We start from the raw sequence: 15,316 nt of genomic DNA on the forward strand, positions 1-15,316 counted from the left end.
CCCATGCACCCCAGAGCCGGGGACACACCTGGACCTGGACCGCTAGCTGGGTACTTGGCAGAGGAGACTTGCCCGGTTCTGCCTCATATTTGGGAAGAATACAAAATCAGAAAAATTATCAGGGAATGAAAATGCACCTTAGCCTATGGTTCCAGACTTTGGAATGCATAAAGTTCACAGGGGAGAGCTCGTTGCAAACACAGATTCCAGGGCCCCATCTCCAGAGATTCTGCTTCAGCACATCCCTCCCTGACTGGGATGCTGCAGTCTGTGGACCTCACTCAGAAATGCTGGTTTGCAGTGGGTGTGTGTTCTTAGGCCTGGGAAAGGCAGTGGGCTTCCTCGGTGACCATGTCCAGCACCCAAAGCTAGAGGAAGGGACTGATCAATACCAAATGGAAGTACAAATGTGTAGTTGCAGCAATGGGGGCAAGAGCATGGAGCTTAGTTGAAGGGTAACCAGGCATGATCAGAGGAAGCAACAGATAGGAGCAGTGCTGGGGGAAGGACCTGGCAGAGACAGTGGAAATCTGGAGGAGAAGGGCTGTTCAGGGAGGCTACTTCTGCTGCTCAAACCCAGGCCCATAGCCTTCAGAAGGTCAGAGGAAAGGGCTTGGTAAATGTGCATAAGTGGATCTTCCAAAGCACTCTAGGATGGGTCATCTTGCTTCCATGCAAGTCAGGTTCACAGGTCTCTGTCCAGGCCTCCAGTGCCCTGAGAAACCTGGTAGGGCTTGCTGGGATGGTCAGAGTGATGTAGGGTGCATCAGGATCCTCTATGTGAAATCGGGAGACACGGGTTTATATCCACACACTTTCACCCATACGTCTGTAACTTTGGACATGACTCTACCTCTCAAAGCCTCCATTTCAAAATTGGCAAGAGAACTAATGAAGCCGACTTCACCACCTCCATCAATGCAAAGATGAACTGATTCTTGTTGGAGCCCTGCAAGTAGAAGAGAACAAATATGTCCTGGGGGCCTCCCACCTGCTAGATGGCATGGTTTATATACCAGGTCTGAGCATTCATAAAGCCGATTTGAAACTAGGAACTTTGGCTTGGAATGACATCACTTAAGATCTCCTTCTCCACCATGAAGGTTCCTCCTCCTGCCTGTCACTCCCAGACCTCCTGAATTCTCCTCCCTCACTCCCTGCCTCTAGTGCCCAACCCTGTCCTCCTGACATCTGCAAACTCACTCTCTCGGTGAGCTCTGCCATCCACACTCATCCGCATGGTGTAGTGGAGCCCCTGAGTGGTGAAGCAGTGCATTCCTAGCTTCACCATTCCCAAACGAATTCCGCCTGGCACTCGTGTGCTCGGGACTACTCCGCGGACTGTAGTGCTGGCTGCTCATTACACCAGTTTGCATGATGAGCCCCTCTGCTCCGGTGTCTAGTGTTTCTCCGAGGTGATAATGACAACCTACATTTGTGTCAAGCTTTACAATTTACTAGGACTTTGCAAGACCGTTATTCGGTATGATTCTCACAGCAATCTCATGGTGGGGAGAGGAGCAGGTACTGTGATTATCATCCCCATCTGACAGATGATCAAACAGGTTTTGTCTAGCTCAGTGGTTCTCAACCAGAGATGATTCTGTCCCCTGGGAAATGTTTGGCGATGTCTGCAGGCATTCTTGGTTGTCACGTACATTGTGGGGAAGGGAGATACTGCTGGCATGTGGATAGAGACCAGAGATGCTGCTCAACATCCTACGGCGTTCGGGACAACAAAAAATTATCTGGCCCAGAGCATCAGCAGTGCCCAAGTAGGAAACTGGTTTAATGTCATTTAGCTTACTTGTAGAACCAGAATTTTGATGCAGATATTTGGAGACCAGGCACCTCTGTTCGTTTCAGTATCATCTGCCACTGCTCTGAGGTCCAGTCATGACTGCTCGGTACTTGGGATCAAAGAAACAGACTGACAAAGTCGAGCCCCCTTTGTGTCTTGTGCCAACTCTAAGAATTGGGGTGAGTTACCAATCCTCTCTCAACCTCATTTTCCTCAACCATAAAACGGCCATCCTAGAACTGTGGGAAGACTAACTGGGCAGTCGCATGAGAAGTCATAGCAGTTTAACTAGCACAAGTAGGTGCACTGTGTTCTACCCTTCCCGACCTTCTCTCTTCACTCTCCTTAACTTTGGTTCTCACTCTTTCTCCTGCTGCCTCCAATACAAGCATTTCTAGCCTCACTGGTAGCTCTCAGGGCTCACCTCAAATGGCATAATGGTGGATGCCCCACAATGGGTCAAGCAAACAGTGGCGAGCTTGAGGGACAAGAGGACAGCCTGGGCGTGCAGAGGCTATTTAAGACCTCCCTCAGCTAAACTCTGAAGCTGAGAAATGTTCTTTTTGGGGAGAGAACATGGATGGTTCAGCAGACACGTGGCATGGGGTTCCTCACAGTATGTGTGCAAAGACCCTGTACATAGACCTGCAGCTAAATCCTGATTATAGACAGTAGTTAAAAGGGAAAAAAGGAAGTGTGTAAAAATGGAATCTTCCCATAATTTCCAGCCAATATTTCAGGCTAAGCATCTGCTCACTCATCTGGGGCTACCACCTTCATCCAAGCACTGCAGTGAGCCATGTCTTCTGCCTTTCCCATAGCTTGTCCATGGAGCCAACAGGTCATACCCAGAAAACTGCAGTGGATTCGGTCTGCTCGAGAGTGACACCATAAGTATACACTGTTTTTCTTGCCAACGTGCAATCCAGAAAGTGTAAAAATAACTCACTCAGAGGGGTAAATTGATTCTAGGATCATTCTGGGGGCTCCCCACTGAGATCAGGCCAAAACGGTATATTCAGTATTTCTCAAGAAGGAATTAAATCTTTGAGGAAGTTACCAGATTGGAGTGGATCCAGACCCCTAAAAGTGTCACCAGAGTGTCTGTGGCTTTCTGCAGCTTTCTGAAGAAGCCAGGCCTAATCAAAGCATTGGTGAAGATGTAGAGAAATTGGAACACTCACACACTGCTGGTGGGGACATTAAATGGTTCTGCTGTTTTGGAAAGCAGAACCTCAAAAAGTTAAACATGGAGTTATCATATACCCCAGCAATTCCACTCCTGGGTATATATCCAAGAGAAATGAAAACCTATGGTCACTCAAAAACTTGTACGTGAATGTTCATAACAACGTTGTTCATAATAGCCGAAAGGTGGAAACAACCCAAATGTCCATCAACTTATGAATGGATAAATAGCATGTGGTATATCCATACAATGGAACATTGTTTGGCAACAAAAAGAAATGAAGTCCTGACACATTACAACATGGATGAACCTTGAAAACAGTTACACTGAGTGTCAGACCAGTCACAAAAGACCACATGATTCTATTTACATGAAGTGTCCAGATTAGACAAATCCATAGAGACAGGACGTAGATTAGTTGTTCCCCAGGGCTAATGGGAGGGAAGAAATGTGGAGTCATTGCTAATGGGTACAGTATTTCTCGTTGGGTGACAAAAATATTCTAAAATTGACTGTGGTGATGGTGGTACAATGTGAATACACTAGAAGCCATTGTATATGCCTTAACTGATGAGTTGTTTGGTATGTGAATTGTATCTCAACAAAGCTGTTAGAGGGAAGAGGAAGAGTAAGAGAGGAAAAGGAAAAAGAAGAATCATCCAGGCTTTGGAAAGCTCAATGGCTGAGTCGCTCCAAAACATCTCAGGTTCATTACTACTAGGAAATGATATAGTCCAGTGATTACTGTGTGGGCTCTGTGATAAAATAAATGATTTGGACTCAAATAGGCTTCAGTATCATTCAATTACTCCTTACCAAGTGACTCCTGGAATTTGGGTAGATTTTTCTGAGATATCTCCTGTGTGATGGTTCTCACTTCAGTGTGCATCAGATTACCCGGGGAGCTGGTTGAAACACAGATTGCTGGTTCCCACCCCAGAGTGTCTGATTCATTAGGTCTGCAGTGGGGCCAGAGAATTTACATTTCTAACAAGTTCCCAGGTGCCGCTGATGCCACACATTCTAGAACCACACTTTGAAAGCTGCTGATCTCATACTTAGTTCTTGAAAGTCCTCAGATTACTGAGCACATGTCAATAACAGCAGAAATCCATAGTGCAAATTAGTTGTGTGTGTGTGTTCATATAAATAACCCCATAAATATTTTATGTGGAAATTCGTTCTAAGTGCTGATTTATAGTTAGTGACTGCAGTTTTGTTGAAATAAGGAAAGGAATCACAGAATGGAGTCAAAAGACCTGAAGGTCATAACCTCCCAGCTCTAGCAATCTGAGCCAAAATGTTCCCTAGCCAGTTTCCTCATCTGTGAAAAGTGAACCCCAATAAGGCCTCACTAATATATGTTATAAGGTTGTGAGAAAGGTAATAGGATTCCCTAGTTGAAAATGCATGGTAAAGTGCACATGTGTTAAACAGGTTCCTAACGTCCACTCAGGAAAACCATTCTCTGTGAGGCCTCTAGCAACTCGCTCAAAGCCCTCAGCAGTTTCTGGAATCCCCTGAGCCATTGCATCAGTTGGGATGCTTTCAGCTCTAAGTAACAGGAATCTACACCCAGACTGGCCTAAACTATCAAGATGTTTACTTCTGCACATTGCAGGGAGTCCAGCCATGGTATCTCTAAGCTGTAAGACAGGAGAGGTCTGCCCAGAACAGGGAACAGGCAGGGCCTGGAAATGGTTGGGAAATGAATGTACAAAAAAGATAAGTGCTTCAATGACTTACATTGTCTCTGGGAGCTCCTTAAGGTTTAAGATTACTCATACGTCATACCCAGAATGCAGGATAAAACTCCTGAGCATCAGGATGCTAGAACTTAAAACCTCTAGGGAAAAGGGATGGAGGACAACCAATCAATCAACCAGTCAATCTATCAATCAATCAATCCTCTATAGTAGTTGTTCTCAATGTTGGCTGTATGTAAGAATCATACAGAAAGGTTTTAAAGTTTAAAGTTTTACTGTTGTCTGGGCCCTGATCAAAAGCTTCTGGTCTGGAGGGTTGGGGAGGAGGCTCAGACCTTGGTGTTTTTCAAAAGCTCCCCAGGTTATTCTTGCCTGGTAATTTTTGACAGGGCTGAGAATGAGTGCTCTAGCATATTAAAAATCAAAGTGGTCACCCTAAGCTTGGAGGACACCAGTTGTCAGCTGTGGGGAGTTACTTAGGGATAAAGTGGTAGGAGAAGATGATGCTAAAAAGAAAACGGAGGCCCATTTACCTGTTCAGCCCAGAGCCTCTTCCCCTCCCTTTAGTAACCATAATCTCAGAGCAAACTGCATGCCCAAAACACACGCGCGCACGCACACATGCACATACACACACACACACGTCTGCTTTCTTCCCATGTGGGACGTTCTTTCTCCTTCAAGGTGATCTTGATTAATCTAGCTTGAATGCCATCTGGTAAATGTGCTATAGGTTGGACAAGGCGTGAGATTTATAGTGTGATTTCCTTTTCCCTAGCTCCACATTCCTTTAGAAAAGTGGTTCTTAAACTTGATTTGAATAAGAATCACCTGGAAAAAAAAATTCTTTTAACTGTAGGTACTTGGGCACCCCCTGTGAGGTTATGGTTTAATAGGTTCTGGAGTGGAGCCCAGGAATCTGCATTTTAACAAGCTTCACAGGGGCCTAAGAGATAATTGGTCTACAACCACAATATAGAGAAACTTTTTAAAGGACAACCCTGATGAAAAATGAGAAATACTATGCACTTAGGAGACACCCAAAGGGCTCAAAAGATCTAAACAGCTAAATCACCAGAGAAGACATATGGTGGCTGATAAACACATGAAAAAAATGTTCAAAATCATTAGTCACTAGAGAAATGCAAATCAAAAGCTCACTGAAATACCACTAGAAACCTATTACCCTATTAAAATGGTAAAATAAAGAAAGAAATGGTAATTTTCTGGTAGGGATGCACAATGGCTCAGCCATTTTAGAATTCAGGTAGTTTCTTATAAATTTAAACAGACGCTTACCTTGTGGTCCAGCAATTCCACTCCTAGGTATTTGCCCAAATGAAATAAAAATCTGTTCACACAGAAAAAACCTGCACATGGATGTTTATAGCAGCTTTTTTTCCACAATTACCAAAACCTGACAAAACAACAACAACAACAACAACAACAACAAAAACGATTGTCTTCCCAACCGACAGAATGGGAGAAGATATTTGCAAATGACATATCAGATAAAGGGCTAGTATCCAAAATCTATAAAGAACTCATCAAACTCAACACCCAAAGAACAAAGAATCCAATCAAGAAATGGGCAGAAGACATGAACAGACATTTTTCCAAAGAAGACATCCAAATGGCCAACAGACACATGAAAAAGTGCTCAATATCGCTCAGCATCAGGGAAATCCAAATCAAAACCTCAATGAGATACCACCTCACACCAGTCAGAATGGCTAAAATTAACAAGTCAGGAAACAACACATGTTGGCGGGGATGTGGAGAAAGGGGAACCCTCCTACACTGTTGGTGGGAATGCAAGCTGGTGCAGCCACTCTGGAAAACAGTATGGAGGTTCCTCAAAAAGTTGAAAATAGAGCTACCGTATGATCCAGCAATTGCACTACTGGGTATTTACCCCAAAGATACAAAAGTAGGGATCTGAAAGGGTACGTGCACCCCGATGTTTATAGCAGCAATGTCCACAATAACCAAACTGTGGAAAGAGCCAAGATGTCCATCGACAGATGAATGGATAAAGAAGAGGTGGTATATATATACAATGGAATATTATGTAGCCATCAAAAGGAATGAGATCTTGCCATTTGCAATGACATGGATGGAACTGGAGGGTATTATGTTGAGCGAAATAAGTCAAACAGAGAAAGACATGTATCATATGACCTCACTGATATGAGGAATTCTTAATCACAGGAAACAAACTGAGGGTTGCTGGAGTGGGGGGTGGGGTGGGAGGGATGGGGTGACTGGGTGATAGACACTGGGGAGGGTATGTGCTCTGGTAAGCGCTGTGAATTGTGCAAGACTGTTGAATCTCAGATCTGTACCTCTGAAACAAATAATGCAATATATGTTAAGAAAAAAAAAAGAAGAAGAAGAATGTAGCAGGAGGGGAAGAATGAAGCGGGGGAAATCAGAGGGGTAGATGAACCATGAGAGACGATGGACTCTGAAAAACAAACTGAGGGTTCTAGAGGGGAGGGGGGTGGGAGGATGGGTTAACCTGGTGATGGGTATTGAGGAGGGCACATTTTGTATGGAGCACTGGGTGTTATGCAAAAACAATGAATCATGGAACACTACATCTAAAACTAATGATGTAATGTATGGGGATTAACATAAGAATTAAAAAAAAGACGATTGTCTTTCAACTGGTAAATTTATAAACAACTTATAGCACCGCCGTATCATAGAACACCACTCAGCGGGGACTAATCTTAAAAGGGAAAGGAGTCGGACACAAAAGACTACTTACGTACGGTTGCATTTACTTGACATTCTGGAAATAGAAAGCTATAGTGACAGAGAGTAGATCAGGGTTTACCAGGAACAAGGTGCTGGGGAAGATTCGACTACCAAGGAATATAAATGGGATTTGGGGGGGTTGATGGACCTGTTCTGTGTCTCAGCTACGGTTCTGGTTAAATGACTGTATGCTAAATATTTTAAAAGATGACTTTTATTATCTGTACAGTATACTTCAATAAAAAGAAAACCCCTCACGTGGAGGAAAAAACCACTGAAGGATGAATTCAGATTATTCAGATAACTCATTACACACTTAAGAGGAGAGCACAGCTTGTAGAGTAGCTGGGTCCAATTTCCGCAGCTTAGGAGGATGCTCAAGTGCAGGGATGGTGCCTAACTTCCCTTCCCATGGGCCCACAGCACTGCCACGTGTGACTTAATAATTCACAGAACAGCCTTGCAAACCGGCACACCGTATATACACTCACAGTCGAAAGACAGTGGGCTGAGAACTTAAACCAGGCATCGAGCCTTGCAGAAATCTTAAGGACTCTATCCCTTCATCCTATTATTTTGGTGTTTTGGAATCACTCTGGGTATCTGTGGGGTCCTGGAAGGCTAGTTTGGACAAAAAAGTGCAGGGGCTTGCTGGCGGAGGGGAGCAGAGAGAGGGAAGGCCCTGAGAGACGAGGGGCAGACACGCGGTCCTCTCCGGTGAAGGCTTCTAAGGGCTGTGAAGCCGTTTGCTTTTATAATCTATGCGCGGAATTATTCTTTCTCCAGGGAATTTCTTTCATTTGTATGTTCCTCACATTTTCCTAGAATTCCACCTTAAAACGAGCTGGATGGACTTGTGGCCAGGATCTCCACGCCGAAAAGTTCTGCTTGAACGATGACACACTGCAGTTGGAGCTTGCTCACCCACATCTGGAAGCCACATGTCAGCGGCAGCTGTACAAAACGGTCAGCCCAGCGGCCCTAGGGTGACAGTGTTTGCCAGAAGCCCAGCAGCATGGACCGTGCTCTGCTCTGGGTGCTTCTGCCGCTGGTCACCGTGGCCTGGGGCCAGTACGGAGACTACGGGTATCCTTACCAGCAGTACCACGACTACAGTGATGACGGGTGGGTGAATCTGAACCGGCAGGGCTTCAGCTACCAGTGTCCCCATGGGCAGGTGGTGGTGGCCGTGAGGAGCATCTTCAACAAGAATGAAGGCTCGGACAGACAGTGGAATTACGCTTGCATGCCCACGCCACAGAACCTCGGGGAGCCCACGGAGTGCTGGTGGGAGGAAATCAACAGAGCTGGAATGGAGTGGTAAGGGCAGCCTGCACTCTTGGACGGGGGGCACGGCCATGACGGCACATTTGTCCCCTGGGGGCCGCTTGACCCCAGCCTCCAGAGATGGGGCCAGGAACTCATTCTCGGGGCGGCTGGGGCAGGGCTGGCTGCTCAGCAGCCTACATGACAGGACAGAAACCCAGGATGGGGAGTGCCCACGGCAGATGGGCTCCTCTGTGGTTCCGTTCCTTCCAGAGGCAGCCCTCCTCTCAATTTCGTCCAGGAACTACCGTGGGTCTGCGAAATGTTTACTAGCCCGCAAAAAGATCAGTACAGGAATTGAGGGTTTTTAAGACACTTTACAGTGTTGTGATGTCCAAATGGCATTTTCGTTTTGTAGTAATTTATTTTTACTATTTTGCAAAGGTATTGGTCCACAAGAGTTTGGGGACAATAAATGACTGGACCCTCACCGTGGACAGTTTGAGAAATGCAGATTTAAAACAAGTGAATGGGGGAGAGGGGACAAAGAAATTTAGGCAAGGAGAAGGGAAATGAAATACCTCTCTACTGCCCTGCTAAAAGGTGCTCTCTTGGTTATAGGAACTGAGGTCCTTCTCTCTGTCTGAATTTAAAGTGGGTTTCACTGCCAGAAAATAGTTTACTGAAGACTTTTAGGGAGAAGTGCTGTTCTGGCCTGACTGGGCTCTGCCACAGTCAATGGCATGGAAATGGTCCAAGCTGGTGCTTGGCTGTGGGGTGTGACAGTCCCAGCCCCAGACCTCGGTCAGGATCCCATCCCAGTACTACTGCCTGTGAGGCTGGCTATTCATGCAGACTGGATGGGAAGGCAGGACCCCTGGGGGGTGGGATGGGGGACGTGGGCTCTGGGGGAGGCAGGTCCAGTGAGGAGGAAGCCCCGCTGCCGCTGGGTTTTCTGGAGAGCAGGACTCTGTGAGGGTTCCAGCAGCGCATGGTGGAGAGTGGGTTGGGGTGGTCAAACTCTGGGGGACCGCACAATCAGCAGACTGAACCATGATGAGACCCCGGGAGGGAAAGACACTGACGCGTGTGTGCAGGAACCGGGCAAGAGAGGGGACTTCTGAGTAGTCAAAACAACTGCCATTTATTGAGTGTTTATCCTGAGGTAGCACCATGCTGATGCTTTATATGGATTATCTCATTAATGCTCAAAACAAATCTATAAGTCATTTTATAGGTAGACAAATTGTGGTCTAGAGACCCAAATGTTTCCTCAGCCCAAAAGTGGTAAAGGCAGGATTTGGATCTAGTGAGTCTTAACTCCAAATTGTATGTCCTTGGCCACAGTGATGAGCTTCTCGAGAGCCTGCTGCCCCCGCCTGATGTGGGCCATTGGCCCAGCCAGGGGCCGGGACTGGACTCAGGGAAGTGGTTCATCCTGGGAGGATGGGATCTGCAAGGTCATAGTGGAAGCCGAGCCCGGGAGGTTTGGGGACCAGCTTGGTTACTGTGGCTGAGGAGGGGCTCAGCTTGTGGAAGGAATGGGGAGTGGGTCAAATAAGCAGCTGCAGGTGGGGCCCTTTACTGGGCCTCCCTTCTCTACCCCACTGCCTCTGGTGAGCAGATTTAATTATTCAAAACTCCTTCTGAAAGGTGACCAACTCAGAGTCCAGGCTTACCTCAAAGATCCCCTTAGCCAGGCCCATTGCCTGGCATGGAGCACAGCACCACCTTAGTCCATCCATCTAGGGGGCCGTTATATGGGCGGGGCCCCTTTCTAATGCCCCTTTTTTGAGCCATATAGTAAAACAGCGCTCAGAGATGATTTCTTAACCCCAAAGGAAGAGCCTTGGGCTTGGAGTCAGAAGGCCTGGATTCAGACCCAGCTTCTAAAGGCCACGTGACCTTGCCCCAGGGATTCAACTCTCTAGGCTCCTACCTCATCTGGAAAATGAGTGGTCACACTACGTGATCTCAGAAGAATCCACAACTCCAATACCGCATGCTCTGTTTGGCCTTGAAAATGCATTTGGATTTTTCTTGCATTCTGTTGATCCTTGTGTTTATCCCTGCTAGGGAGAGAAGGCAAATGATGTTTAGTTTTAAACTTGCCAACTTGCATCTGGTTTGTCATTAACTCCCAGACTGTTTGAAGCAAAGCAAAAGAGGAAGGGAGTGGACATGAGATGGGTTTTTTTTTGGCCAATGGGAGTCCAATAAGAGGCTGACGGGTAAGATCACTCTTCCACCCTCTTCCTCCACATTTTGGGCTGTGCTGACTCAAACGATTTTCCTTCTCCCTTTCCACCCCCTGTTGCCTCCTACTCTGCTAATCACAGAGTGAAAAATGCACAAACATGAAAAACAGTTCCTTTATGGTAAAACTCAACTGCCCCAGGTCTGATACCAATTACCCCAGAAGCACTTTTTTAGATGATTATTGCTTTGAGTTTAGACTTCAGTCCCAGTGAAAAATCTGGAAGGAAAGAATTTGCTAATAGGCTGAGTGAGGGGCAGTTACACTTCCCATGGGCTGCAAGCTTGTAATCTGCTCTGGGGGAAGAGCTGTGGACGGTTTTGTGAATTTGGCTGCCTTGTATAAGTGAATCAGCTTGCAGGTTTATTTTAAGAGGGAGGAGGAGTCTAAAACACAGATTTGACAACGATATATAGGACCTACTAAAGACACAGGCTAACTGAAGCACAGATTTAAAAGGTGCTCCATGGGGTGCCTGGGTGGCTCAGTCTGTTAAGCGTCGGACTCTTGGCTTCAGCTCAGGCCATGATCTCGGGGTGCTGCAATCGAGCCCCGCATCGGGCTCTGCACTCAGCACGGAGTCTGCTTCAGATTCTCTCCCTCTCCCTCCTGCTCACTCTCTCTCAAATAAAGAAATAAAATCTTTTAAAATAAATCAATAAAATAAAAGGTGTTCCAAGCATGGGCTGGGTGGCTCATAACACTGCTGTTCGCTATAGTTTCTCTGTAGAAAGCCACCTCTTCAGGGGCCATATTCTGGAGTGTGCAAGCCGGCTCCCCTATTAATGGCCACCAGGAGGCTTTCCCTGAGTCCCAAGAGTGGCACTTTGCCATTTCAGGGCATGCCTCGGTTGTTCTCAGGGAATCTCTAACTCGACGTGGCACAGGCTAGAGGACATGTGAGTCCTGTGTGGAGCAAAATGGAAGCTGGAATTTGCTAGTGAGGCTGAGCTGTCATGTGGTAGACGGAGCTCTGGTCTTAGAACCAGGAAATCTCGATTCACAGCTCCTGTTTCTATCATCTCTTAGCCCTGTGGTCCCAAGCATTTGATTCCTCATTCCGGAAAAAAAGGAGGGTGCGGCACCCGCCTCACAATAGGGGGTGTCACTGTGTGCGTGCAGGAGAAATGTATAGAGGCGGGACTCTAAATCTCAATGTAAAGAAATGCCTGGCACATCACAGGCGGTCAATAAAGGTTTAATGAATCTGGAACTTGATGAGGCTGGTTTTGGGGCAAGCCAGATTTACATGGAGCCTGAATTCAAAAGAACAGCATTCTGTTTGTTGGCACCTGCTTCCCCCGCCCCCCCAGCCCCCGGGGAGGGCCCTGGGCTTCAAAGGATCTCAGGAAGGTGTTTTTAAATGACAGCTTCTCTCACAGCTGACAATTTAAATTTATGAATTCACCAAAGGCCAGTCATGTGACGGAGAAGAGGAGAAAGGAAAACTGTCCCAAGACCTGTGTTAGCATTAAGGTCAATCTGAAGCTGAGAATAGAGGGCAGAAACTCAGTTTGCCATAATCTGACTCTACTGGAGAGCAGGACTCTGTGTCGTACAGAGCAATGCCCCTGATTCATGGTTCTAAGCACTCAGGACACACAGAGCCCCCCCTCCTCTGAGAGTCTTTTTCAGACCACCTTGTCTGAACCCAAGTTTCCCACCCTCTACGCCCCAACCTGCTTTATGTTTGCTGTGGTGCACCTGTCATTAGCTGATTTGTATTTGTACAGTGTTTGTCTCCTTCAAAACAGGCTTAACAAATGTAGGGACTTTGTCTTATTTGACGCTGCATAGGATATTCTCCAGGGCCTAGAATAAGTCGGTGCATAGTAGGACCACTAAATATGTATGCAAGACTAAATCAGACTAGTGCGTGCTTTGGGTAATTCAAATCCCAGTCAGTGTTCCACCCCCCACCACACTCAACAAAGAAGCCTGCAGATTTTCCAGCAGGGGAAACCATTTTGTTCATATTTTTGGTTTTCAGGATCCCATTACCTATAATATAGGGCCCAGCTTTATTGTTCACCTCTCATTTTGGCTAGCTGCATTTGCTGCCCTGCAGGATGGTCTTCTGAGACTTCCTGAAGTTCTCTATAACATGCACAGAGGATGTTGGACACACTTACCTCAGGATGAATTCTTTTTTTTTTTTTAAGATTTTATTTATTTGAGAGAGAGAACGAGATAGAGAGAGAGCACGAGAGAGGGGAGGGTCAGAGAGAGAGGCAGACTCCCCCATGAGCAGGGAGCCCAACGCGGGACTCGATCCCGGGACTCCAGGATCATGACCTGAGCCGAAGGCAGTCGCCCAACCAACTGAGCCACCCAGGCGCCCAGGATGAATTCTTAATTAGATTTCCATCCTACTATCCCCCAAATCTTACTGTCCCAATAATTTCAAAAATGCAATAGTGAGCTCTTTATCTCAAAAGCCACTTGGGCCAAATGCCACATGGTATTCTGGTTTGGATCTTGGAACAAAAAAAGGTCATTAGTGAGAAAACATGAAATCCAAACAAAGTCTGGAGTTAAGGGTTGTACCAGTGATAATTCCTTAGGGTTGATCAAGGAACCAGAGTTCTGAAAGATAAGATCAGGGAAACAACTCTTCTGTAAATCTAAAATCACTTCAAACTAAAAAGATTTTTAAAAGTAAGGATGCCGGCTAGTAGAGTACATACTGGTAGTTTAAAAGGCAAACAGCAACAGAATCAAAGAAGCTTAGCGCCAGGAGGGGCCTGGAAAAAAATCCACAACAATGTCCTTGCATCGTAGATGAGGAATGAAGGCCAAGAGAGTCTGCAATTGAAAAACCCATGAAATAGGTGCATTCCGTGTAGGTGCTATTACCCTAGGCCTAATTTCTGCGGTGCTTGGTAGTTTATAAGCATTCCCCATTTATACGTTCCTTTGCTCATTTATTCACTACCAAATGCTTATTATCACAAATTTTGCCAGACTCCAGGATCATGAAGATGAATGACATACAGTCTATGCCCTTGAGTTACTCGTAGTCTAATCTTATTTGATCTTCATGGTGCTATCAGGAGGCAGGCACTACTATTTCTCTGTTTTACAGATGAGGGACTGTGGCTCAGAGCACTGGGAGACTTGCCCCCTGGGAGCTGGTGAGCAGTAGAGGACAGGGCCCAAGCCAGACATTCTGATACCCCAGTGCTGGCCGATGTGAAATGCTGGTGTCGTTTCTGTTCTTGGATAAAGCTGGGCTAAAGAAGATATCACATCCACGTAAGAGTGACTTCTGAGGGCAAGAAGGCGAGTGTGGGAGAAGGGTTATGGCAGCTCCACGATTCTTGCCCACTCCCCATCGAGGTCACTCTTCTTCTAAGTACTAGGAATCAGGTGTCTGGGGGAACTTGAGTTTTGCAAAAATGGCTCTTGGCTGTGCTGATAAGATTGGCAAAGTTTCACTAATCCCGGTAGGGGATTTGCTTCTGTGGGGGTACCGGCCAGACATAATCTTCCCAATAAATAAGAGATTTCCCAGAGTTAGGATATCTTCCTCTGTGCGTGTGTGTGTGCACCGTGTGTGTGTGTTTCTTCAAGTTATCTTGAAGTAATGGAAAGATAACTTTTGCAGTCAAACAGGACAGTTCTCAAAATGCCACCCCACTCCTTCTGATGGAAGTTATGTCAACCTTCCAAGCCCCAGTTTCTACCTCTACAAAGACAGACGTGTAGTGAGAGGTAAATGAGATAATATATAGGCATTACTGACTGTGCGTCCTTGAGAGAATCACATAACGTCTCTAAACCCAAGTTTCCTTATGTGTCACACGCTGGTGGTGGTGAGAACTGGTTATGCGAGCCCATTTCATGAGATGTTTTGATGACTGAAATAATGAGCCCGGGTTAGAGTGCTGAGCACAACACCTGGCATGCGGTAGGTCCCTGACAAAGGTTACTTATTTTCACTCTTATGACTACCCTGTAGAAACTGAAACTCAAAGAGATACATATCACACAGTCCATTTTAAAGCTGGAGCTCAAATATAAATTGCTACATTACAAAGGCCCCTGATGTGTACCACTTTGTTTGGGGAACATATAATTCAGTTATGATCTATAAATATCTAAGCATACATTATGAGTGTCTTGAATATCGGTCACATTTTCAGATAGACATTGAGGCAGCATTAGATCTCTGGGTTAACAAATATTGTGATAATTGATGTTCATGGGTTCCTGTGGCTGAGGCTGAGATCCCCGCATGACCTGCATTTGCTCTCAGGCCATAACTGATCTCAAGACATTAATACGTCACATAAGATAATCCGGATCTTCTCAGACACCTTTGGGATAGTCTC

General features: G+C 46.0%; 1 protein-coding gene across 1 annotated transcript in view; it reads left to right on the plus strand.

The window, feature by feature from the left end:
* Positions 1-8,431: 8,431 nt before the first annotated feature.
* Positions 8,432-15,316, plus strand: part of DPT (dermatopontin) — a 29,020-nt gene continuing 22,135 nt past the window's right edge. The window contains exon 1 of the mRNA XM_035010889.1: positions 8,432-8,779. Within this exon, the coding sequence (XP_034866780.1) occupies positions 8,475-8,779 (305 nt within the window). The 5' untranslated portion in view covers positions 8,432-8,474. The remainder of the gene's footprint in view (positions 8,780-15,316) is intronic.

The sequence above is a fragment of the Mirounga leonina genome, unplaced genomic scaffold, assembly GCF_011800145.1.
Source record: "Mirounga leonina isolate KUSES-001 unplaced genomic scaffold, KU_Mleo_1.0 Mir_154, whole genome shotgun sequence".
NCBI classification, from domain to species: domain Eukaryota; kingdom Metazoa; phylum Chordata; class Mammalia; order Carnivora; family Phocidae; genus Mirounga; species Mirounga leonina.